This window comes from Mycteria americana, chromosome Z (genome assembly GCF_035582795.1).
Source record: "Mycteria americana isolate JAX WOST 10 ecotype Jacksonville Zoo and Gardens chromosome Z, USCA_MyAme_1.0, whole genome shotgun sequence".
NCBI lineage: Eukaryota > Metazoa > Chordata > Aves > Ciconiiformes > Ciconiidae > Mycteria > Mycteria americana.
Window position 1 is genome coordinate 30,961,733 of NC_134396.1, and position 26,835 is coordinate 30,988,567.

General features: G+C 40.9%; 1 protein-coding gene across 9 annotated transcripts in view; it reads right to left on the reverse strand.

The window, feature by feature from the left end:
- TJP2 (tight junction protein 2) overlaps window positions 1-26,835 on the reverse strand; it is a 68,545-nt gene that overhangs the window by 34,827 nt on the left and 6,883 nt on the right. For 6 of the 9 annotated variants that reach the window (XM_075526216.1, XM_075526207.1, XM_075526211.1 and 3 more), the window contains one exon: window positions 19,916-20,036. The exons of 2 other annotated variants lie outside the window; for them this stretch is intronic. Coding sequence is in view for 2 of the 7 variants with exons in the window: in XM_075526208.1 (XP_075382323.1) it covers window positions 19,916-20,036 (121 nt within the window). In the remaining 5 variants the exon portion in view is untranslated. Of the gene's footprint in view, window positions 1-11,343; window positions 11,364-19,915; window positions 20,037-26,835 lie in introns of those variants that run through there. One more of the 9 variants, XM_075526210.1, reaches the window with a different exon arrangement.

Sequence of the window (26,835 nt, forward strand, 5' to 3'; positions counted from 1 at the left end):
GCTCTTCAAAGTAAGCCAAAACAGCTTCCTAAAGCATCAAAAAGCTGCTCATCTTTTCCCACTGGATTACTCTATTGCCATTCTGTGAGCTGAACTGGCTTGCCAAGGACCAGCTAAATACCAGGAGACGAAGCAGAAGGAATGTTAGAACTCTGCACCTAAGATCAACTCAGCCATCAGATGAAGCTTCACCTTCAAGGATGCACTAGGGTAGGAAAGCTCGATTTTATTAAAGGGACAGATTAAATATTTAATCATAGAATCATTTAGGTTGGAAAAGACCCTTAAGATCATCAAGTCCAACGTAGGACTGCCAAGTCCACCACTAAGCCATGCCCCTAAGCACCACATTTACAGGCCTTTTAAGCATCTCCAAAGACAGTCACTCAACCACGTCCCTGGGCAGCCGGTTCCAATGCTTGACAACCCTTTCCGTGAAGAAATTTTTCCTAATATCCAATCTAAACCTCCCCTGGCGCAACTTGAGGCCATTTCATCTTGTCCTGTCACTTGGTACTCGGGAGAAGAGACCAATACCCACCTCACTACAACCTCCTTTCAGGTAGTTGTAGAGAGCAATCAGCCTCTGCTTCTCCTGACTAAACAACCCCAGTTCCCTCAGCCGCTCCTCATCAGACTTCTGCTCCAGACCCTTCACCAGCTTCGTTGCCCTTCTCTGGACACGCTCCAGCACCTCAATGTCTCTCTTGTAGTGAGGGGCCCAAAACTGAACACAGTATTCACGGTGCGGCCTCACCAGTGCTGAATACACAGGGACAATTACTTCCCTGGTCCTGCTGGCCACACTATTTTTGATACAAGCCAGGATGCCATTGGTCTTCTTGGCCACCTGGGCACACTGCTGGCTCATATTCAGGCGGCTGTCAACCAACACCCCCAGGTCCTTCTCTGCCGGGCAGCTTTCCAGCCACTCTTCCCCAAGCCTGTAGCGTTGCATGGGGTTGTTGTGACCCAAGTGCAGGACCTTGCACTTGGCCTTGTTGAACCTCATACAATTGGCCTCAGCCCATCGATCCAGCCTGTCCAGATCCCTCTGCAGAGCCTTCCTACCCTCAAGCACATCAACACTCCTGCACAACTTGATGTTGTCTGCAAACTTACTGAGGGTGCACTCGATCCCCTTGGCCAGATCATTGGTAGAGATATTAAACAGAACTGGCCCCAACACAGAGCCCTGGGGAACACCGCTTGTTATCAGCCGCCAACTGGAGTAAACTCCATTCACCACAACTCTTTGAGCCCAGCCATCCAGCCAGGAGCAGGGAAATAAATGTAACACAGAAAAAACTTTTAATGGAAAAGAGAGGAAAATGAAAGTTCCTGAGTGGCTTTAAGGGTACTTAAGACTATGAGAAAATATATTCTCTCCTGCTTTTTAATCCACCTTTGATAAAACAACAGATTACTACCCTCATGCATATCCTTTACCCTAGCATATCCTGATAGCCATTAACAGGTTGTGTATCTTGTCTGCTGATATTCTAGGAGAAATATTTATGAAGAATTTGTAGGTATTAATGTAATACTAGGATATAATCTGATATATAACTATATTAAGATATAGTAATAAAAATATATTTTTATTATTTAAATATATCTGCCCCTGTAGCATAGATGAATAGAAAGAAAGCCAGCTTATTTTTCCCCCTCATGCTGCATATTAAAAAGGCATACAAACACCAGAAGTTGCATTTCCATCTCCTACTGAATTTGCAGGCCACTGAGAAGTCTAGAGCAAAACAGCAAAACAAGTAGGAAACCTCATATTCCAGAAGAAACCCACCAGGTTTTTGACAAATTGTTTTTGCACAATGCAGACAATTCACGCAAGCCAGCAAAACTCAGAGCCGACATTCAAGGTGTGCGACTCACAACTAACCCAGAGGGACACTAGGTGGGGCACTGATGCTGCAACCAAGGCACACACCGCTTCCCTGCCCCATAAAAAGATGTTAAATCCAGCATTTCTTCCGAGTTTTAGAAATATAACTTCAGGCTACTGCTTTGGCACACAGCATGGTATTATTGCTCTGAAGAATTAGACTCAGTATTACACGATATCTTCATTTATTTCTTTCTCAAATAAGTTGGCATTTGAGTGATTTTCATAAATACAATTTGTCTAAGTTAAAAAATTCAGAGAAATGCCTAACATCTTGTTAGGCCAAAATCCTATTTCAAAACTTTTCTTTCAGACTAAAAATGGCAGGAAATGTAATGTTAAAACAAGGTGTTAGGTGTTTTTTGGTTTGTTTCTTTTATCTCAAGCACATATGCTATCATCAGTCAGACAGACTGCTCTTTTTAAAAAAAAAAATAAAATCCAGCTTTATTAAGTGCCTTTCTACCACAATTATTTCAAGAATTAATTGCACTGTTTATACAAAGGATATAAACATATTCCCCGAGCAGTTTAATGTTCTGAAAAAGGAGAAACATCTGGTACTCCAGAGATAAACCATGCATATTACTCATCAGTCACACCAAGACAGCATGGAAATGGGTAGCTGAAAAATTCTCAATGAAATTTTGAACCAATACTACATGACAGTTGCACCTGAAGTTAAAAATGCTACGTTTTAGCACTAACAATAAGAAGGAGATTATAGTTACATTTTTGGAGTGAAGCTTTTTCTTCCAGGCTACTTTTAACCTGAATATAAGAAGTTTATACTTTCAAGAAGTACCACGAGGTCCTTTAAGGCCCCGATTTTGCTGACATGAAGGCATAATTTCTCATCACACCAGAAAAGTCAAGCCACACACACACATTGGAATTTTCTAAAATTCAGTCACTTGTATTTCACATACTTGTGATCTCTGCCAGTAAGAACAACAGTTATATTATTTCAATTCAGTGCCCAGAAATTACTTTAGATTGTGTGCTGCCTTTTTAAAACTATGATGCTTATTGAACAAGTAGCTTTTTAACATCTGCCTGTTCCCTCTCTAACTATTGGAAGGGGGTAAATGCAAAAGCAGCCACCTGAACTACTTTGATGGTATGCTACCAGGAGCAGGTCCTCATTTACCATTATTGGGGATGGGGAGGGGGGAATGGTGAGAAGCGCCAAAGGCAGGACCTACCCAGCAGAGTGTAACAAATTCAGAACATGAAACTCAACATCAATTTACAACCTTTGCATGCTATACAAATTCAAAATACACATGCAAAACTTCTAAACTTTTCTGGGATGGGACGGAAGACACGAGCAGAATAGTTTACAGTTGTTACAGCTGAATTCTACTGAGCTTAGATGCATACATATGCATCAAAAACCAGTACAATATCCCATTACAAACTGAACAAAAGCCTATTCAAGATGGGGAAGAAAAAAAAAAAGAAACTGACTGTATCCAAAACACAGCTGCAAGATACACAGGTCTTACCTACTGAAAACCTAAAACTCATAAAAATAAAGCTTAGATCTACTTCAGGAGCAAGTTCCCTCCACTACCTTTTGCCCAACAGTACTGTCATTACCCTGGTGAAATTACACTGCAATTGTTCCAGTGCTTCCCCCAACAGGAAGCAACCAATTGTTCAAAATTTGTGAGGGAACAGCTTCAATTGAAAAACAAAACTGCCATTTTGGAGAAGAAAACAGACCCCATTTCCCCCCAAAAAGGCAGAAATGTTTTAAGTTATTTTATTTTTTTAGAAAACAATTTCTGCCTCTTGAGAAATAACACTCTGGGAACTAACATTTTTTTCATCAAAATTTTCTTCCTTTTCACACATTGCTTCACAGAGGAAAACCAGAAGCTGTTTTTCCCAAGTGTTCTGGGACGTGCAGCACCAGTCCAGCGTACGAGCCTTGGAAACGCTAATTGACTCTCCCATAGGTATTGAAGGGGATTCTAAAGAAAAGAACAAACCTCACCTCTTGGGGTATGGCATGTGCCCAATCTTGCAATAAGTAGAATTCCCCACCACCCCTTTTTCAAAAACAGCAAGGCTTCAGGAGATAAAAACCTGGAAGCAAGCAATTTAAATTGAAGATCAAAATTAATCTAGGTAAAAGGCTGACAGATCAATTATACTTGTGTATGTAGCATACGGATATACACACTAGAAAGTGAAGAGAGTTTATTTGCGGTTACATTTTCCCCAACGGTTTTCCTAGACTTTCACCTTGTCACACAGACTAAGCTGCCAATAAGTTTTTTTGTATACACTACAAGAAGGTAACGCTACTGAAGGGACACTAAACTTTCAGTTCACCTAATCAGCACCAGCTTTAAAGGCTATCTCTGACTTAACTACCTCCATTCACTTTAACTCTAAAACCTAATGCATCTCTTTCCAGCCACTGTTTCTGTACCTTCTGCTCCTTAAGATGCCCATGCAAATGAAGTCTGAGAATCAAAGTGCTCGAGTAGTTTGTACATAAGCTAAGTTCAAGCTTATAGACACAAGCTACTTTTTGCTTGGCATCATTAAAAAAAAAAAGTTTGTTCTGATGTACTTGCAGTATCAGGATTTGATGGGGAGGTAAATTAAACTCATTAGGTGTGCATAATCAATTTCATTATGCCAGATAAACTAATAAAAAACATTTAAGTTAACTGTGAAAATATAAGTGCAGCTGCCATTCCTTAAGTGTCTCATTTCAGAATCAGTTATTCTCTGCAACCAAAGCACAGCTTTTGCTCTTGTAGCATCTTAAAATAAAAAATTGAAAGAAAAAAAACAAAGCACCATATGCATTACATGGTCCAAAGCACTGATTACAATTGTATTCAACTTCAGTGATATGCCTTCTACTGCACTGTTTTTAAATGCTTCGGCTTCCTGCACCCATATTCAAATAGCAAACCAAGCAGTATAAGTGACCAACTCCAGCATCAAGCGACTACTGGTAAGAAACTGCATTTCTGCTATTCCATGGTCCTTACAGACTCTCTGATTGCATAAACTTTGTTATTCAACAACTACAGCTCCCGAATTTGAGAAAAACAAGCTGGGTACCTGCCTACTGCTCCTGTAACTGGTTTTTAAAAGGCCATTTCATTGCTGGGACACAATCCAATCAGGTCAGCATTTATATTTAATCATCCAGTCACAATGCAAGACAATTCAAACAATGGTACAATTGTTAGTTTCTGAGCTTAGTCCTAAACCAAACTAGATTTTCTTTCCCTGTTAAGGTTTCTAGTATCCTTTGTTCTAACTATTAATAGAAGAATGATATGCCGTATTCTTGGAAGCATTTTACTTTTGTTCGAGCATTCCCGTGGCAGTAAGATTGCCTATTGCCACATTAGCTTTCTTTTGTTGGCTGATGGAAATAAACCTGAATACAGTTCTGTATAATGCATAAATTTTAATGGTACATTTGACCACACCTAAGACTAAAACCCCATAAAATTTACACAAAACAATGCATTTCATACAACTATCAATGCCATATCACCTCCCTCACAAAACATAAATGTCAAACTGGTCACTGATACACAAGACAGACAAACAAAAGCTTCAAATGCATTTAAACATCCGTAATAGTAAGAACCTAATTCAAATTTCTGTTAAAAAACAAGTTCAAAATTGACAATTCAAAAGATACCAAATCTCTGTAAAATCAAGCTGTTTTCAGCTTGAAGTCATGTTCAGCATTATTCAAATACATGCCACAACAGCCAGCTTGATTTATTAGCAAACTCCTAGCTGTTTTCTAGTCACACTAGTCATGCCTCTCTACATTCCTTTCCTTCTATCACCATACTCCTGCCTTAAAGGTCTTAAGCAACTCACCTCTCCCTCTCAAGATGTCTCAACCACCTACTCAGTCATGCCAGAAAGCATTGCTGAAGTCCACCCCTAAACTTTAATGTGTCTTTCACATCTAAAACGAAAGCAAAATCGGGTGCGAAAGGGAGTTCAGTAGTTCTGTCATCCATACAGTGGGATACGTGGATGCAAATGCAAATCTGGGGATCGCATTTGAAGTGTTTAGGTCCGTATGTCTTATACTGATACTCCTCCCAGTACGTTTCGAAGAGGAGGAAACAAGCAAACAAACAAAAAAAATCACCAAGCTCCTCTCAACATTTCAATTACTATGAGATAGTGGATTAAGCCAGTGGCACCTGCTTCAGTAAAACACATTCAGAATCCCTTTGCTCACAGCAAAGTTTCCTCCTCAGGGCCTCCAAAGGAGTATAATTGTTTTTTCAAACAATAAAACTAAGTGTAAATGCTCCCCACAGCTCTGAATTTTTCTGGGACAGCATCACCAGCAACCTATCATCCAATATACAGTTGTGTTATACTGAAACTCACCCCATACCTGCTGACGTTGCTGAAATACTTTGAGGTAAGAAAACAACAGAAGGGCAGATGAGAGCGGTAAAATTAAAGTATTTTCCATTCCTTCTCCTCAATCCTTTTGCAAGGTTGGATGTGAAGTTGAAGTATACAATGCAGTTATGTACTAGCGCATGACTTCACTAACATCTGAACATGTTGTTATAAAGAACATTTCAAACACCCCCCAACTTACGTAGAAATTATTCCTACCAATAGTGTAATGGCAGCAGTCAACCAATAACCAATAAATCAACACAAGGGGTAGGGGGGTGAAGTCAGCTGCCCCTTTTCTTTAGTATCACGATAGTAACTTTCACTTGGCTGATTCATTCCCAAAGCATTAATCCAAGTCTATCTGCAGCCATTCTTCCTCCTTCACTTGAAAGGATGCCAGCAGAACAATTTGAAACTAGGACCCTTGATGCAATCTTTCTACCAAGTCAACACTTCAAATGCATATAGCATCAATGTAAGGAACTTCAGGCTTCGCTCCAACCATTAAATGAAACCAAACTGACACATCCCTGTGAAGTAGTGCCATTTCCACTGAAATACAATCTGAAGTACACAAAGAATAAGCTGACCAGAACAAGATCAGCAAGTGACAGAATAAATTTTATTCCTCCTTTTGCAGCTATTAGTCACCTTCATAAACCACATGAGGCTTTGAAAAGAACTGGGAAAGAAAAACAAGAGGATCCTTTTGCATAGGTGGCTAAAAGGAAATTAAACATCTCAGAATCATTAAGGTTTAGAAATGCTTCCATTAAGTTACCGCCCAGAGCAAAGCTCACTTTAGTAGCAACTGAAAGTTCATTCTCAGCTGAGATTTGGAACAGAAAGTTTTCTTCTTGTGGTCTGAGCCACATAAAAGAACATTATACACTTCAAGGACCTTCTGACACACAAAGCAGAAGCAAATCATGACAAAGTGTTCTGTTTTTTTCCCGTCTGAAAGAAAAAGAAGTAATGTACCTGCCTGTAGACAAACAAACCTTACAAAAATGTAAGAAAAATTTAATCCCTTTTCAAATCATTATGATCCAAGAGTTTTTAGTCCATCCTTATTGCTGCAGAAGACATTAGGAACACATCTACTGGCTTCTACAAGATCAAGCAGGAAAATAAAGCTTGGAAAAGAATGGAAAATTAAGTCAAATTATTACAACAGGCAACAAAGTTAATGGATGAAATTTAATGAATGAAATTCTATAGTTTAACACCATAGCAACGTTAAAATTAAGAAGGCATCATAATAACCTATCAAACGAAAAGCCACACAGAAAATGACAAAACAGACTCAAGGCATCCCCATATGTCAGACTAGATTATAAGTATTTCACATACATCGAAGGGACAGCAAAGACTGATGTACCAACAGTACTCTGGTACAGGGCTTTTGACATTTTACCAATGGCTTGACAAGTGTGTCTGAGGCACATGACTGAAGATGTCCCCACCTTCTTCCCTTGTCTTAACCTATCCTTAAACCTTTTAGGTGCACTGGGCACGGCGCACAAATAGCTAGGGAAGCATAACTGCCAAAGGGGAACTGAGTGCATAGCAGCTACTGGAAATGCCAGTAGGCACCCATCTCTGATCAACATTATGCCTTTAAAAGTCTGACCCCAGGGTTTTTGCAAGCTGACCTATTGTAACACATCCTACCAAGCTAAAGCACATACAAGTATTCGTCAACTGTCAGCAACTGAAAAGAAGCTCCTGCCAAAGTACTGGGTCAGGAACAACATCCTTACTTGGACACTAAACTGCAAGACTTTCAGGACACTTTAAGTGCTAGAAAATAAAAATTTACAGCCAAACTGTAACCACTACGTAGCCCACAGACAAAACAATGCAAGTACAATTCTACACAGAAACAGGAGTTCTGATGGCATCATCTAAGGAGCACGCACATGCATGCTACCAATCAGTACTTCAATTACTTTAAAAATACATCGACTTAACTCTATGAACAGAATAACCAAAACCATTGACCACTTTTTATTTCTGGAATAAAAATTACTTAGGAAAACAAAGTAATCAAAAAGGTAAATTGTTCTTCATCCTGTTCTGCAACTCTTCAGAAAGCTTCTGAAACACTGACTGGATAGAAGAATCCTCAGCCCTGGCCACTAGAAGAAACCCACATTATCCAGCAGATTTTTGCAGTGTTGGAACATAGAAAGAAGAGCAATCAGTGCCAAGCGCTGACCCTGGCAGCAAGCTGCTCAGTTCAGTCAAAGGCCAACAATTTGCCTCTCACAGTTTTGTCTGTGGAGTCTGGAATGACAGTCTAGCTGGACATCGTGCATTCTCTCCGAAAAGCTCATACTGACTAAGAATCATAAGGGGTAAGCGTCTGAAATGTTTTCCCATCACAGAATAGGCATGCATGTGCAAGGGAAAGATATGGCAGGCTGAGTACATACATTATTAAGTAACAAATAAATAATGGATAGGAGTATCATTTCTTGTAGCTATATAAAGAAACAGTTAGGTCACAGCTGGTTTTTTTGCAATATTTTTTTCTTTTTTGATATTGTGGTTTTTTTAACAAGAATCATTTATCCAAAATTCAGTTGTGAAACACTAATGCAGTATTGTTAATCAGATCTAGAGACTCAGGCAGCAGAATACATAAAAAGATATTGCGCTCTGATTATTTAACAGAGCACAACACGAGGCACAAACACCTGGAAAGCTGCTGCTGATCATCTGCCTACTTAGTTAACTGCTACCACTGTCAGCCTTGAAGGAGCATTTTAATCTTTATTGTATTTCTAAGTTACTGGATAGAGGTGCCTTGGAGGGTTCATGAAGGCATCTCTCCTGCTGTTTAGTAAGTTAGATGATGTTTTATTCTTACACAGCATCAAGAATAATTGCATGTATATATTAGTTTCCACTGTACATTCCAGCTAAGATGATTCAGGAACATAGTTCTGCCTTAAGGCTGGTATTTGCAGTATGTCTGCCTTATCACCACAGATCACACAAAATTCTTGGCGAGTTCTTCATGTTGATGGTAAGAAATACATTCCAAATACAATTTTAAAATACAAAGTGATTTTACATAATTGCAATTTTAACGCAGTCATTAATTACACTATACTATTTGGCTCATAAACCATATACAGTTCAGGTCACTCCAAAGAGATTCCTGCACCATCAATGACAGCTTCCTAAGAAAATACTGCAACTTACCACTTTCTGTTACACAAAGGACTCAAAAAATGTTTCCTATGTCAGTTGAATCTTCATTTGTCTTATAGTTGTAATAATCATGAGCTGTGAAAAATAGAATTTCTAGTACAGTCATAAATTTTACATTGTTTGCATACCTTTATTAAGAAAAAATAAAGAGGAAACTAGAAATCATAGCTGTAGTATCTCTCCAGATTATTTTTCTGTCTTTTTCTACAAAATAATGAACTGTTGTCTTTATAGAAGAAACAATATTGTGGGTCCTATTAATAACTGTAATGTAAGGAATATAACCATTGCAGGAGCCACACTGACAATTTTTCCCTACTTAAGTTCAGTACACATAAGAAACACAAGCTTTCTCATAGTCTCAAACAACAGGCAGGAGGAAAGATCAGCCAAAGCTCCCTTTTTGCTGACAGAGAAGCTGCCACTGAATTCATAGCCAACACAGCCTATTTCCATACTGCATGGACTCACAGCTGTGAAACAAAAAGAAGCTGCATCCAAACAATTCAATGTTTATTTCTTTACATGAAGGCAGACCCTAAAACAGTTTGAAGAAACCCCATACACTCAGTAGAGACCTGACAGCCCACACTTTTTATCAAGCCAACAGAAGTGTCGCCATTAACTTCAAAAGGGCAAGGATTCCACCAATATTGATAAAAGCAGGTCCAAAAAATGTTGCTATTTGAGACAAGTGTGAGCAGACTGACAGCAGTCTACCAGTACACCATTTGCTGAAATATACTGCCAGGTCTCTTACTTCAGGAACCATTCCGTACTCACTATGATTTTGTTTAAATGAAGTATTTAAACAATAGCCATGTAAAGTGTACATCTAAAGTATACATCTGTCAACAAAAGCTCTGTAACTGCTGTAGCTCACAAGTCAGGCTTTCCATCCATCTCAGGTCAACACATTTAAACTCATCCCCAAGAGACGCCTGCAAGGCAGGTCACCAACACTTTGTCACGGATATTTATGTTTCTCTCACCAGAACCATCAGCAGATGATTACACTTACTTACTTACACCTACTTGCGGCAACAGAAGTGTCAAATACAATGGGATCTATGTCAAAGAGTTTACAAGATGGACTCAGAAGAGATGAAATAGACAAATACAGGAAATGATGAAGATAACAGAAGAAAGAGTGGAGTAAGAGTGGGACAGTTACGTAGATGAACCTTTGTGATTTACTGAAAAAAATACAACCCAAAACAACCAACCAACCAAAAACAAACACCCCCCCCCCCCAACAAACAAACAAAAAAACCAACCCCAAAACACACACTCTGGAAATAATCACATAAAAGTAAGTATCAACTGGCAGTTCACTGATGGCCAATAAATACCCGTAACGTGCAATATGGGATACTGGCTAACACACACAGACTCCATACACAAGAAGGATGCTTACAGTACTAACTATTCTACAAGCCACAAAACAAACTATGAGGCATAAATAAGTTCTGTATATGACTTCCATCCACGTTTTAGCGGGGGTGGGGGAGATGACTACAGATAAATTCAGCTTCCTGCACGGCGGCACGCACACCACACAGCCTCTCCAGTCCCGACAGGTGCTGCTTGCTACCTCCAGGTGCTCCGTAGCAATATTGATCACTGCAGTTCAGCAGTAGGTGTAGGAAAACACGTCTTCCCATAAGAACGGAACAGTCTTTAAAAAAACAAAGCCAAAAAGCCAAAGCAGGGCCAGGGAGAACAGGATTTTCTTTTTCAAACTTGGGAGTTTGTTTCTCCAAAGAAATGGGGGTATTTTGGGTTAAAACACTGACCTGCATCCTGAGCACAACCAGTATTTAAAATATAAAATTACGTTTTGTCTTCCAGCGTTCCAGACGTAAGAAACAGGCCAGCATTACAGAGAGGCAAGTCCACGCACCCGAGAGCTGAACGCCCCTCTGCTCCTGCTCGCTGGCCCGAAGCTCCCCGCTCCGATTTAACTGAAAAAACACGGGACTTCCACCGTCCTTCGGCCCCAGCAGTGCCGCCGGCCAGCCCGGGGCGGTGGGGATGAACGGAGCAAACCCGAAGACCTCCCCCTCATACGAGCGGCTTCTCCGCCGTGAAGGGCGGGTGGTCCCGGCCGCTCGCGGGCGGCGCCGCCTCAGCGGCCACGGGTACGTTAAGCGGGTTTGGAATACGGGTTAAGTTAACACCTATAAGCAAGCGTTACATACACGCACACGCTGCCGCAGGTGCACCCTCCGCAAGCGGCCCACCTCACAGCCCCTCCTCCGCCCCCTGCCGCGGCGGGGTCCCGGCCGGGGGGACACTACCACGGCCGGGGCGGGGGGGTGCCGGCGGGCGAGCCCGGCAGGAGGAGGAGCGCGGTGGGCGCGGGGGAGGCTACTGACCTGCTCCGCCCCCCCTGCGGGCTCCCGTGGTTCGCTCCCGGCAGAGCCCTGCGTCGCTCCCATGGTAACATCGCCGGCCCCGCCGGCCGCTAGCGGTCAAATCCGCCAGCCCCGGGCACGCTTCTCACCCGCCTCGGCCCCGCTGCCCGGGAAGGGCCGGAGGAAACCGGTCGAGCCCCTGGTGGGAGCGGCGCGGGCGAGGGGCTGCCCCGGAGGCCCGAGCGGCGCGGCGGCGGGGGCGGCCGGAGCCCTCAGGGACAAAGGCGGCACTGAGGAGCCCGCCACAGAGCGACTTTGTACTGCCGGGGGCCCAGCCGCCCTCCGCCGCCAGCCAATCAAGCCTGCAAACGCCTCGGGGAGGCGAAGAAACATTTTCGTTCTCCCTGGGAAGAAAGGAATTGTTATTCTCCATTTACAAAAATATTTCTTGTATTCTTGCCTTGGCAGCAGGCAGTAGCTGATGCCTGTCACAGGGTAAAAGGGAGAGATGGGCTCCGAAGTCCAAGCCCAGGCAGCAATTCTGATGTGAGGCTTTCGGACAGTATCCACAGCCTTGTTTTGTCAAACAGAAATGCGCCAGTCATTTCTGCCCTTTCTGTTGTGTTTTTAGGAGGCCCTCAAGCACCCGATCCAAACCCCTCGGTGGGGTTTCCTTCCCACCGCCCAGCAGCCCTTCCACTTCAATCTCAAAGTCAACACTGCTGCTATTAATTCAGAGGCTGAATTGCTTGGTTTTGAGGCCATAATTACATATTTTTAAAAAGCATGTTCTTGAGGTAACAGTATTCTCAAAAGCTTGCAGAAATGACTGGTCACTAAAAGCACTAAGGAGGAGAAGACTGGCAGAAGTTCAACCACACTTGTATTCAGAAATAAAGATTTCTTTTCCAGTGCTACTGCCTTCCTGGAGTTACATTATTTTCGGTGGGTGAGTCAATACTTGAATCAACTCTTGGAAGGAAGAAATTAAGAATGAGGACAAACTGTAAGGGAAGAGCTTCCTTAAGCCAATGCTTTAAAAAAAGAATGCAAACAGCATGTTACTTTGTATGGCCTAGCCTCAAATTTGGAGAGAAAAGGCAGAAAAATGCCAAAGCATGAACTTTGCTCTTCTTTCATCTGGTCCCTCCTCTCAGTTTTACAAGCGAGTGACACCGTCCAACTTTTGTTGCAACACTAGCAGTCTGGTACACAACCAAAGTCAAGACCGCTTGGAAAAATGAAGCACAGGGGCCAGGCTCCTCATGCGCATGGAGTTCTGTGATAGCATCTGGCATCAAGAATTTCTCTGTGAGGCACAGCAGGGCAGGGCAAAACAGCTGCCACTCTCAGCACTGCTGTTTCTGCACATCTCTGCAATCTGCAACCAACTTTCCAAAGAGCTAGCACTGGCTGGCAACATCAGCATAGAATATTATGCCACGGTGTCAGCAGAGAAAGCCACTGTCCAATAATACCTCCTTGAAATGACAAGACACAATGAAAACAACATGAGCTGGTTTTTGCTTTGATAGGATATGGTAGGATTTTGCTGCAGATGACTATGTAGTTTTAGATGAAAGATCAATTTTTGGTTTTAGGCAGATGGCAATATGCTTCTTCAAAGAGAGCAATTGTCAGACATAAGGTAGGGCAGAGAAAGGAAAAGCCACTAGATCCCTGTGACTGCAGTCTCTTAACACACGTATCAAGTTTGTGGCAGCATAAAGTAGAGCACCAGCCTCCTGCAGCCACCTCCCTCCATGCAGGCTCTGGCAGAAGATGAAGAGGTAGCATCTCCGATTCCCCCACTAGACTCCCTGTTGGGGAGTGCAGGCAGTGCCAGTCAGAGCAATGTAAGGGTCTGCCTATCCTTTCCAAGGCCAAAGAGGATTACTTCTTGCAGACAAAAGCTGTGGCTTGGCCTAAAGCCTCATTTTGGCATGTTCTGTGACTTACAAAGCCACGCGGTGTTATCACTAACAGTGGGGTTATCAGGCTGTACTTCCCTGAGCTGTAGGGCAGCAACCAAGGTTAACACACTTAGCTAGCCTGAGGTAAGTGCAACACAGATGGAGGAACTGACCACCCTTATGCAAGCAAAATAGGCTGGCTTTCAATCCCTTACCACAAATCATCATCACCTGGGAAGGGCCTATCAGTTTGTCTCATTCAGTTTCCTGCAAAAACAGAATGGAAAACAATCCATTTGGGCTTATAAAAATATTTCCCATGTTTGTCCATAAAGTTTCTCACTTGTAAGGCTACAGAGGATACATATCTTTGCCTGCTTTCTTATTTCTTTTCTCAAACCAAACAGCTACTCTGCCACAATGGGCAGATAAATCATCCCATGCCAGCCTGGAAATGTGAGCAGTAAGTGACCTCTAGCGCTCATCCTCACGCTAGAGCTTGGCCAAGTGCCCAGATGCCCATACTGATGGCATGGACTGATGTAACTATCAACATAATCACAATTTACAAGTTACTTATCCTGCAATTCAACTGCAGAGAACAGACCTTCAGGCCTTCCTAGGTACTTTCTGCCCTTCGACTGAGCTATCCTCCCAAGGTGGATACCTAGGTAGGCCTTATGAGGGGAGGGTGATGCCACCTAAACTAAAAATGGAAGGATACAAGATAGCAGTGTAACCAGTGACAAGAGCTGCAGGAACTCCTCCGGCACCACAAGTTCCTGCCTCCCGTGGCAGGAAAAGGGAGAATAGGTACTTAAAGCACCCAATACACCTAACAGCTACTCCATAGGAGGACAGCATCCCTATTCTCTTTCCCTGTAAGCCAAAGGAAAACAAAACCAAACCCCTAAACCGCAGCTCAAAGAAGCGTATCTTTAAGTGTATAATTAGACACAACTTCTCCTCCTGACTCAGCTTCTCTTAAATGCCACAAGATTCTCCATTGTGCATCATGAGTGACTATACAGAATACCTACAAACCAGCCAAAACTGACCTGGGACAGCAGCACAAGCAGAAGAGGGGCAGGAGACCCAGCAAAATGGTCTGTTCTGTCTATGTGCGCTTCAGAGTGTTTGGAAGCATGGCTGCATGCACTTTTCACTCACTGTCTCCCTTTGAAATGGGAGGTGCAGGTACAGTTGTAGTCAGTCCTGGAAGGGATACTGCATCATGAAAAGTAAAGGCTGGGTACCAACACCACATCAAAATCACATGAATTGGGCTATAAATGTGCAGCTCTGTCCTCTGCAGTGTTTAGGACCAGCTATTTTGCATGTGCAATAACTGTACAAAGCAGAATCATGTGCAGGGGATTTCACGAAATGTTATGTAGGCGTGTAGAGATTTTAAAATTAACTTCCATGGAAAGATTAATTGGTATTAACTCTAGGAGAAACATGCAAATAACTTCAAATGACCACATTTCCCATTGAGATTTTCAGTTTAAGTAATCAAGGCAGACATTGTTTGCCTACAATCAGATTGAATCTACCGTCTGTGTAGCACTAATTTAGAGAGATCACTTGCTGTAGCTTGAGTCATGCAAAACCTAGGATGTATTCCATAAATTATCTAATGCTACTGTGAATGAAGCAGTTGTGCTACTTCCAGCATCAGCAGAGGGAACACCCATTTAACACTACACTACAGGATGCAAATTTGGAAGAAGCAGCTGCCTCTCACAGTTACTCCTGCCAACCAAGTAAGGCTATTCAGCAACTTGCCTGCAGCAAACAAGATCAGTTACCACATTGTAATTCAGGTTCTCTCTGCCTCCTCCCCACCGTCAAGCCTTTCCATGTAAGCGGCCCCTCTTACAACCAGTTCTCTCTTTTTTTTCTTTTTTTTTTTTTTAATGTTAAGAGTTCAACACCAGGTAGTTGTGCTGCTGGACAGCATAGCAAACAGGTAACCTCCTTAAAGAACTGGGAACTGATTTCAGCAAGAGATATTGGGAATGTAGGCTGCTAGTCCAGTTGTTGAACTGTCTGAACAGAGATGTCAGTTTTGCTTTTGTTTTCAAGCAAGTGTTCACGATCCTCCGATGAAAGGCACTGTAGAAGTTTCTAAAAATACCATGTTGCCAAACAGCCTTTCCCCCTTCCTTTCCAGGCAATCTCTTTAGACTGCTGTTTGTCATCAGCCTGCAAAATCACACAAATCAGCCAGCCCAGTCCTACTTAAATGATTCATAAATCCAATTATGTCCGGTTCTTTATATAGTAAGCTGGGCCCTAACAGATTCAACCTGCAGGATTAGAGGATGTGTAGGTAGCCGATCTCTGACTCTCAAACTGCTCAGGAGCTACATGTGGTTCAAACACACAGCTCTACACTTGGGTTAAGTCACATGTATAGCACAGTAATCTTAATCTCCATCTTGAGGGAACTGGAGAAGAGGAGCCATGAATACTATCTTGGCAGTTGTTACCATGTGTAGCAGTGAATCCAATGGAGGGCCACCAAGATGGTGGGGGCTGAAGCACTGGCCCTGCAAGAGGAGGCTGTGGCAGCTGGGCTTGTTCAGCGTGGATGAAGGATGGCTTCAGGACACCTAACAGCAGCCCACTGGTGCTGACAGGAGGAGATGCAGGCAGGTTCTTAACAGTGGTGTGGGGTGGGAGGGTAGAAGACTATGGGCAAAAGTTCAAACAAGAGAGGTTCAGATGGATACAAGGAGAAAATTTTTCCCCATGAGGGCAGCCAAGCCATGGACCCAGGGCACAGAGAGACTGTACCATCTCTGTCCTTGGAGTTTTTCAAACCCCAACAGGGTAAAGCCCCAAGCAACCTCTTCTGATCTCACAGCTGACGCTGGTTTGGGCAAGAGGTTGGGCTAGAAACCTCCTGAGGCCCCCTTCCATCTCTGGCTTCTTCCCCCTTTCCCCCTTAGGCTCCTCCAGAACCTAACCTTTGCAGGAACCTATCATTCCTGGGTTACTGCATGACTCAAGTGCCAGCTTAAAGCAGAGCAACACCTTCATTATCCTCCCCCTTGCTCTGCTTCCAAAGTACAGCTTGTGATTATGCAGCATAAAGATTTTGGCATGCAGCTTGCAGGGTCTGGTACGTTTGCCATCTCTGGTCTAGTGTAAGGATGCACAGCTCTACACACTTTCCAGGTTTCAAAGCAGCAATTTGAAGGCTATTATTTTAGAAAGCACAGATGTCCCTGGAAGAAACACAGGGCCCAACATAAACAGCACACCACACTTCATACATACTTCTTCTGGGGTAATCAACAGTACAAAATCCTCTGTGGCTCACCTGGCCACTTATTTGGACCTTCTCATGGTGAGGATTTTTCTTTTATTTAACCTAGACATACGGATTTACCTAGATGCTTCAAACCAACAAAATTTAAAACATGTAGGTAAAGATTTAAAGCAAGAAGCAGCACTGCTCTAAGCCATTTATAAACTCAATTTCAAGTTCACAAAAATTAAAAAAAAAAAAATTTACTGTGACAAACACTGTTATATGCTGAACAACTAGGAACAGCACTAGAGATATTAACAGTATGAAATACAGTAATATAGCATATTTTTCTCATCAGTTTTGAAATATTAATCATCAGTTCTACTAGATCTCACACATCACAGGTTTATTCTGCTGAAAAACAGCACAAGACTGCTTGTTTTGTTTGTTGCTACATCTTTGCAAAGAACATGCAAATTAGAAAATATAGACATATAACATGTTTCACAGAATAGATAAAAAGCAGCATAAAAATATGCAAAGGTGTTTGATAATAGTCAATAGAAAATTATAGTGGGAGAATAAAGAAATACGGTCTATTTATTCTAAACACATTTTCATCTGTGCAATGTTTTAAACTGCACTGCAGTGTCTTGAAAATTACACTGGTAAGGCAAGCAAGTGAAATAGTGTGACCTATTGCTATAGAGTGAAACAGGGACTTAGGAGTGACTCCACCTGAAAACACCACCCCACCCCCCCCCTTCCTCTACGGACTATGCAAATTGAAGCAACTTTCTTTGGCATAAGCACTTTGACCTCTATTAATTTAAGAACCTACAAAAGCTAGTACTGTTATTCTAAAGAATGAAATAACGAAGTAGTTTAAACAGATCCAAGCCACACAAGTGTGTACTCTTTTTCTCCTCAAATACCATACAAAAGTGTGTATCAACACGTGAAAGGAAATCTCTTCCCCACCCCCAACGTGTTCATTTTAAATAGAAGGCACCACATTGAGCACATTCTGTTTGAACATTCATTTTGCTTACATCTCATTTCCTTCCTCTCTTCTCCACGTTTCTTGACTATTCCTTGCAAGGCTGTGAAACAATCCTCTGCTTTTAGCAATTTATCTGCCTTCCCTCACTACAAATCAAGCCCTACAACATCAAAAAGTTTACCACGGTAATCAACTCTTAGGGCTCAAATTAATTAGGACAAGACAGTAAAGAAAACAAAGATCCTATTCTCATGGAGATCATTATACTTATTAAAAACAAGCAAAAGAATATGCAGAATGTACAAGACGTAACATACACAAAACTTTCTTGTTAATTTTTTTCTGATACAGAGGTTAATTTAAAAAATAAAGCTCCAGATAGCAGTTCTTCAGCCAAGTTAGTCCTTTAGAGCACTAAAACTATGCTTCAAAGCTCTGCCTCTCCCCATCCTATTTATACTAGCAAACCTCCGGCTGACGAGCTCATTAAGAAACAAAGCAGTTCTACAGCCCTATTCAGTAACAGCAAGGTCCCAGTGAGGGTACTATGCTCACTTTTGGGTGCTGCTCTTCAGGAAGGACTGAAATGAGCTGGTGAGAGTCCAAGGGAGCAAGGGAGAATCATGAGAACAGTCATCAGGGACAAAGCAGATGGACACAGCCTCCCCAGTCATTCACTTGCCAGTTCCACAACTCCTGGGAACCCACAGGCAATGTGGCTGGATGCAGCTTCTGAGGAGTCTTTCTCTAGTGGATACATGGTTCTGAAGTTTCTTTCACTAAGAGCTGGGCTTGCAAGTACCCACGTTGCCTGCTGTAAGGTTTGCATACCATACCATATTCTTGAAAGTTTTTTGAGGAAAATGCTAGGGCTTGCTTGTTTGTTATTTTATATAATGTCAATGTCTCCTTTTTTTTTTTTTTTTTCCTCTGCTATCATGTCTTTAGAGTCTTACTAACTAGCATCCTCCCCCCTAACTCCCAGAACATTAAACTAATAGATGAGTAGCTTTGGTTAAGTATATCACAAATTAGAAACACAGGACAACTGATACCCACATTTCCAAGTAAATTACTAAAGCAGCAATAGCTATTCACCTCTCAAGAATGAAAGATAAGTCAATTATAGTTTTGTGACACACCAGCATAAAAAACCTTTGCTCTCTTAAAATTGTCATCTGTTAATGACTTACAAAAACAAGCCAAGCATGTTTGATTGACACATAAGACTAAGGACGCATTTTATATTCTCTCTGGAAGCACTTGAGAAAAGGTTTCAAAAGCAAGGTTAAGATGCCAAAAGGATTATATTTACCTTAATGATGTACTATAAGAAAATATGCAGCAAAACAACTCTCCCTGCGTGTGGCTATTCTGTTTCCCAGGACTCTACTGACTCACTAAGCAATTCCCATTAATATTACCCTCCGTGCTTAAGTCCCAAACCCATGCTAAATATTTATATTTGCTGAAGACATCACCATAGATTAAATCCACTCTTTACCAATGTTTAGCTAAGACATGAACTAGTACAGGCCTGTGCATTATTATTTGCATAACTTTAGCAGAATATTGAGTTCACTGCAGAAGTCTCTCCTCTTCTGGAGGCCTGTTGTACATCATCAAGCTTTCAGCAAATGTGCGCGTGCTCATTCTAAGTTGCCTTAGGAATCCAAAAGAACTAGTTCCGATTTCAACGTATTGCTCTTAAGTACAGTTTCTTAAAACGTTTTAAAAACACAGCTAAAAGAATGAACGTTATAGCTAGCACATGACAAGAATCCGTCATTTTAAACTAATGGCCAGTTCTAACTGTTGCAACTTGACTAGTACCTTGTAAGGAATGATGACTTTTGAGTGTCTCTGTCTGCTTGCTGTGAGATGCTTTGGGCTTGATACACAGCTGTGCTCCCAGTCCCACTCACAAGGAGATGGCAGTGCAGTAGTTTGCTCCCTGAAAAACAAAGTTTCATTTAAGTCATGTATAATCACAAAGGAGTGACTGTGAAGCCTGGGACACCAAAGTCCTAGAGATAAAGAGGATATAAAATATATTTTCCTGGTTAGTTTGGCATGCTCTAGCTTCCCTGGCAATCAAGTGGAAACAGTGCTTGAATAAAGGAGATAGTTGACAATATTTACACTTGCACCGACACTGCAAACTTCAATTCAAGCACTGTCCCTCATCAGGCATCCATGCAAGCCTGCACACAAGGCAACAATGCATTTTGCAAGCTAAATAGGGTACAGACAGGAAGCATGCTTATATTCCCTTTGTTGCACTGGTCCTCTCCACAAGGCATTTGAGCTTTTTTTTTTTTAATTTAGTCTTAGTCTGATAGCTTAGTTTGCACAAGATTGTACAAAGTTAAGCCAGTAAGAGCATTGTATTGTGAGCATAACCTCAGTAAGAACAATCAGATACATGTGCTCCAGTTATTTCAATTGGTAACTCAACAACTACAGTTGCCAAATGACAGAAAAGAAACAACTCCCAATGTCATTTTCTACTCTTTCCCCTGCTCAACAGGACTCAGCTACCCCACTTCTGCACAAGCAGTATGTTAGCTTCTGTTCAGCATCCCTATCAGAGGGCTCCTCCTCTCCCCCACCCCATGTCCTAGCGCTTGATTATCCTGTGTAGGAAAACAGAAAATTAATGGTTTAACTAAGACGAAAGAGGAACTTTTGACAGAAATAGAAACAGAAGCCAGTGGTTAGGGTTTCTTGGTCGGGTTTTATTTTTAAAAGAAAACCAACACACATCTTGATCATCTTAATTCCTCTCAAAGTGCATCTTTCCAAAGTGTTCCATCTTCAAAGAAGGATATAACCAGACTTCCCTAGAAGAGTATCTTATCCATACTTCTAACAGGTTTGGGTTTGTGGGTTTTTTTTTTCCTCTCCAATGTACATATTTCTTTTAATTCTGGTTAATACTCCATTAGCCATTTCTAGATAGCAGGAGAGACATGAGAAAGAGATACTGAAAGAATTCTGCAGAACTTCCCCAATTATCCACAAGTCTACCCCACATTTTATGGATGTGTCTTGTGTGTGGCATCCACTTTTTCCTGAGCACAATCATAATGAGGTGCCAGGTTCCAAAAAGCAAATTTAAAACTTCTAAGATATTTTAAAAATACATTTGGTCTCAGATTAACTTCTTAAAAACTTCAAAAATGGAAGCACCTGCCAGACATCACATTGTGAAACCAGAAAGTCCTTTTCCCTCTTTGCCGATTCTACCAGCATAAAAGCATCCTTCTAAAAGTAATAAACTACCATTTTAGATCAAGGCATGGTTTCTGAAGTCACAGAACAAAAGGATGCTTAATATGAGTTTCTGTGATCACCAAAGAGCAGCAAGGAGCTATGCTGTGCATTATGAACAAACATCAGCTTTATTGTTCCACGTTGTGCACAGAATACTATTCTGGAGGCTGCAGGGAAGTTACACAAGCAAGCTAAACCCAAACTACCACTGCTGTCATCATTTTGCCTCTGCATGAAGATGCCAGAAGTTATAAAAATCGATGTCACAGAAATCACATCACTCTTCCAAGCAAAAATGGAAGTAGAAAAACATACTTATAATGCCTTTGATATGGAAATGTAAATGAATGCCTTAGCAAGATAGCATATTTACCTTTCCCACTTTCTTTTGCACCTCAGTCTCGGTTTTTAATCAGGATTTTCACAACTTTCAAGTGATGGCATTAGAGCTGGCATCACACTCAAATGCTAATTTTTATTTTAGGAGATGTTTAAGATAAATAAAGGAAGTATTTGAGTCAAGCATGCACCTGATTTTGTGCAGTGAGGAGACAATAGATGAGGACCTCTATATCCTACACTCAGTTATCAGGTTTTGGCAACCATCTCATTATGGTGCTTTTTTCCCCCCACTATATACACACACACACTTTTAAAACACCTTTTTTATAAGAATGTGACAGGGTACCTCTAGAAGCTGAGTGATAAGCTGATGTTAGCAAAGTGAGGTATTGATTTGCTTATGCCAGTTGTATAGAATAAGCAGTCTGCAGCTACAAAAAGAACAGCGCTTTTTTCTTCAACTCACAGTTCACTTTGCCGCAATTGCTGGTTAGCAATCTTTAGCTCCCTGAAAGTTTTAATGAAAACATAAAAGGGATCCCTATTACAGTCCAATGACAACAGCTTTTCTGCTTTTATGAAACTGTTGGAATGGCAAATCCAAACATAATCGAAATACATCTTAACCAGTTTGGAATTCCAAGCGTGTACAACAATCGCATCTACTAAACCTCTCCCTGAAAGGAGGGAGATGCCTGATTAAGAATGCTGGAAATAAAAACAAATATTAACAGGGTAGTGTCTTTTGCACTTTGATACTGACTAACACTCAGATGTGTTTAGGTAGATGAAAGCCAAGCAGTCCCAGTCACAAAACAAAAAATAATGGATTCTAAAGTTAGCAAGTTTCATTTTTAGATGGCTTGTTTCAAGCTGTGACTCTGGCCAAACAAATCTACTTGAAAACAAAGAGGAATTCTGCAAGAATGTACCATTACTTTCCAACGCAGCTTCTCAAAGTATCAAGAGCAATCATGCACTGTTTTATCAACATGTAAAGAGTTGCTGCAAAATTCAAAGAGATTGGCACACAGATAACTTAGATGAAACAATCAAAGGAAGTCACAGTCTAGGACACTCCACTGTGCTGTGTCCAGATACATTGTACTGAGAACCCCTTTTAATGGGCAGATTTTTATGGGCAGATTTTTTATGGGCTTTTTAATGGGCAGAAAAAGCCCTACAAGCACTCATTAACACGATACCAGAAACTTAGGACCAACTGGAAGAATACTTATGTTGATAAGAGGCTGGAAACTGTTGGCATCAGCATATTTTCTAGACAAGTTTGTGTGGTTTTGGTGATGCAACAACAACAACAACAAAATATCATATGGTGCACTGTATTTTAATTGTTTTTACTGTTGCTACCACCACTGGAGGATGTGCTCTTGTGGAAAAATTAGGGGATAAATCTGAGTTCAGGTATAGCCAAACAGTCACAGTTTTACTCCAAGCTTTACTTTGAAGTCTTGCTTACACAAAACTATTCCAAACCAGTACAAACATATTAATTGCTCTTGAACAAAAGCCGCTCACATTTTGCACTCCTCTGCAATGTCTGAAACAAGGTGACAGCATTCTAATGTGTAACAAAACCAGGAGAGAGTAGAGGGCTGTGAAGACACCCATCCATTGATGATACTCACATAGGGGAAGGTGGGAGAGAACGACAATCCCCTTTCACACACACCGTAAGTTTTTGAGGGAAACAGTTATGAGCAGAAAGAATTTTCTGAAGCCTAATACCCAAGTTGTGTGGTACAAAAAAGCAGCCTGGATGGTTTTTAACAAAACCAGAATGCTCGTTATTTCACATTTTTAACATTAATAGCCTTAATTGCCTTCTCTTTTAATAACTAAACTTCCCTTCAGGGAAACAGTATTCCTAAGTATGATGAACCCTTGCTTCCTAGCAGACAAGGAAAGTTGCACACACAGAGAAAAGTGTTTTTCTTTTCCACTTTTAGAAGCTGCTAGTTCTCTCATGGATAAAACTAAAATATGTATATTTTTAAATGGGGAGGGAGGGGGAACACAAACTTAGACACATCAGCTTAGTAGTAAAAATAAACACAAACCAACCACTTAATTTTCATTCTGATAAGTATACACCTGTTTATCCTCTCTGTCCTTCAGCAAACTCCTGATTTAGAAATAACACCTTCTCCTACTTATTCTACTAGCCAAGGACAAGTAGTACACAGAAATCCGTAATGAAACCACAAAGTTTAACTACAACTGCAGAAGGTACACCATTTGGAAGGTACAAAAAAAAAAAAAAAAGATTACCTGTTTTATGAATGACTCTCCCCTTTTCTGATAACAAGTTTTAAAATTGCTTGATTCAAGGTGAGCACAGGTTTTCCCACAGTTACTCACTGATTGCTTTTTAACACTTACCCTGGATGTTGCCACAGATTTGCATGTCTACCCTCAGGAAGCAGCTCCCTCTTGTTCAGGGGAGTAATACCTATTGCTGCTTCTAAAATAGTTATATATTTCTTGTACCGCATCCTGCCTCTCAAGAGTTCCACCACGCTAAATTATCATCCAAACACAGATGCTGCAACTGAAGCCATGCCTCTTCACTTATCTGAATTGCTGCTTTTCAAAACATGCTGTGAGTTTGAAGCATAAAAATAGTGCTTTTTCCCCTCTCCCAGGCTTGAAGAGTTAGCAGGAGAGAGAAAAGAAAAACTCCTACCAGATTCCCCTGAAACGTCATTGTTACATAATTCGATCTTTGAATAAGACACTAATGAAAATGATTGAAGAGACAATCACGGTTCTAAGCCTGGCCGGATAATGCACACTCTCCAGTTGACTAATCCTTTACTAAATCTCTGCTGTCTATAATCTTTCAAGTACTAATGGAGCACTAGGTAACTTCTCTGTCAAATCCATCCAGGGAATAAGGGAGATCTCCACAGTAAACTTGAGACTGTTTTAGACACTGTGACAGACAAAAATAGCTTTTGCTTCAACTTTTCCTCTCAGCACCACAAAGCTCTGTGTATTTGAAGTGTTATAAGGGATTATCTGATCTGTTCGTAAAGGCATGGAGAAATATTTCCTTACATGACTTGTATGGAATTAAGAAAGCGAAAGAGTCCCATTATGATACCTGCTAGTCATTCAAATGTGCCTCACACAATGCCAGGAGCCACTTTCCATGTCAAAATTGTTCTAGCCATCAGGTTAAGTAGCTGCATGCCAAAGACCTCAGGTACTAACTACAAAGGTGGACACAGAGGTGCATGTTGAAGTAACAGTGACATTTTGGACGTGCTGCAGCACTGCCAAATTGCAGTATTAAAAAAAGATGTACTTGATTGCAAAAAGACTAAGGAAATGCTGTTGTAATGCTACTTAGATACTAAGATAGTAAGATATGAAAGTTTTATATAGAATTATATATAAATACTATATATTTATGCAGTAATATGAAAATGTAAAAAGAACAGATGGGACAGGAAGACTGAAGACTTCAGCTACGACTTCCTCTGTAAACTGCACATTTTAGTTATTCCTTAGTATTAATAGACATGTCTGTCCTTCTGTTGGGGTGACTTCGTATTGCATGCTACTTATTTAGAACCACAAGTTTTCATTACTTATACTGTAAACTATTCAGCTCTTAACAACAAGATTCATATAACCATTGCCAGGTGCTGTATTACTTACAATCTGGTGTTACCCATATTTGGTATTTAATATTCAGCCAGATTTGTAGGTTATGTTAACACATGAACACACTGAAGTCTCTCAAGTTATTACTAAACAGTAATCCGTAGGACTGATCTTAGAAGAGCAAAATAAAATTAAGCATTTTTTAGATTCAGGGAATACCACTACAAACAACTGTCAAAGGGAAAAAATTAGTTTTCACCTACCTAGTTGCATGTGGATACGTAAGGAATATGCAGTCTGAAAGTTGGTGATGTATTAAGGAAATTGATTAATATATTAAAAACACAGAAATTAAATTAAGCAAAGAATTACTTATCCAGGTCTTAACTACAACTTCAAACATCTGTATACAAAGTATTAAGAAGCTTAGAAAAGCAAAGTACTACTAGAAGTCTGCAAGCACAGCTAATGTCATTAAGCCTGCATGCATCCTGACTTCCGATAGCTTTGGCAGCTCCATTGCAAAGGCAGTACTGACTAGCAAAGACAAGATAAGAAGCGTGCAGTTTTTTGAATATTCCAGTTTTTAAGAACCTTCTGACTGTAGTAGTCCATGACAATATTCAATTTTACTTAAATGCAGAAACATTTCGATAAAATCCAGTCTTCCCTCAAAGTGAGCTTTGTTAGCAACATCAGTATTGCTACAGTTTCTCCTATCAAGTTTTGGTACTTCTTTCTGTCTGCCCCTTAACACTTTTTAACGCTACATTTTCCCCTTATAGATCTAAGAAACAGTTCTTACAAAAACTTCCCAAAACTGCTTTTCAAAGCCAGAGTCCTATGCAAAGTCTAAAAAACATTTAGTACAGCTCTGGTCCATCTTTTGTCTCTTTGGGCAAAGCCAATTAATTCTGACTAGAACTGGTGACTCACAACTAGTCTTGTACACAGAGAAGCCAAGCTCACACAGTAAGCACAAGTTACTCCCAAGTACTGCTTTTGGCTAAATGGTTCATGAAATCTCCGGATAACTAGAGGGAGTAAGACTGACTCAGTTTATCAACTTCCTTCAACTTTATTTGAAAAAACAAATTCAAAGCTGCTAGTACATCCATTGTTAGTGAAGGATGGCTTTTGCAGAGCAAACAAAAGGTCTAAAACATTCCTTCATCCATTGTTTCCTGTTGGGGAATTATCATCCACTCCCCTCTTCTGGCTTTTTATTTTTTTTCAGGAAGAATGAACACCAAGTTTTATTGGAAAGAACAAAGCACAATTTTCCTAACTGGGAACACACAAGTGAACAAACATAATCTAAGAATTAAGCCGCTAAAAAAAAAATATTTGCGTCAACTTCAGGAACTCATGTTCCTCAACCATATCCAAAAAGATAACAGCAAGAAACCGTCTCACAGTTCAGCTAAAAAGATTTGTTGCTTATTCACTATACTCGCGTTTTCTGCTAACCTTCTCCCTTTGGATCTCTCACATTAATTACT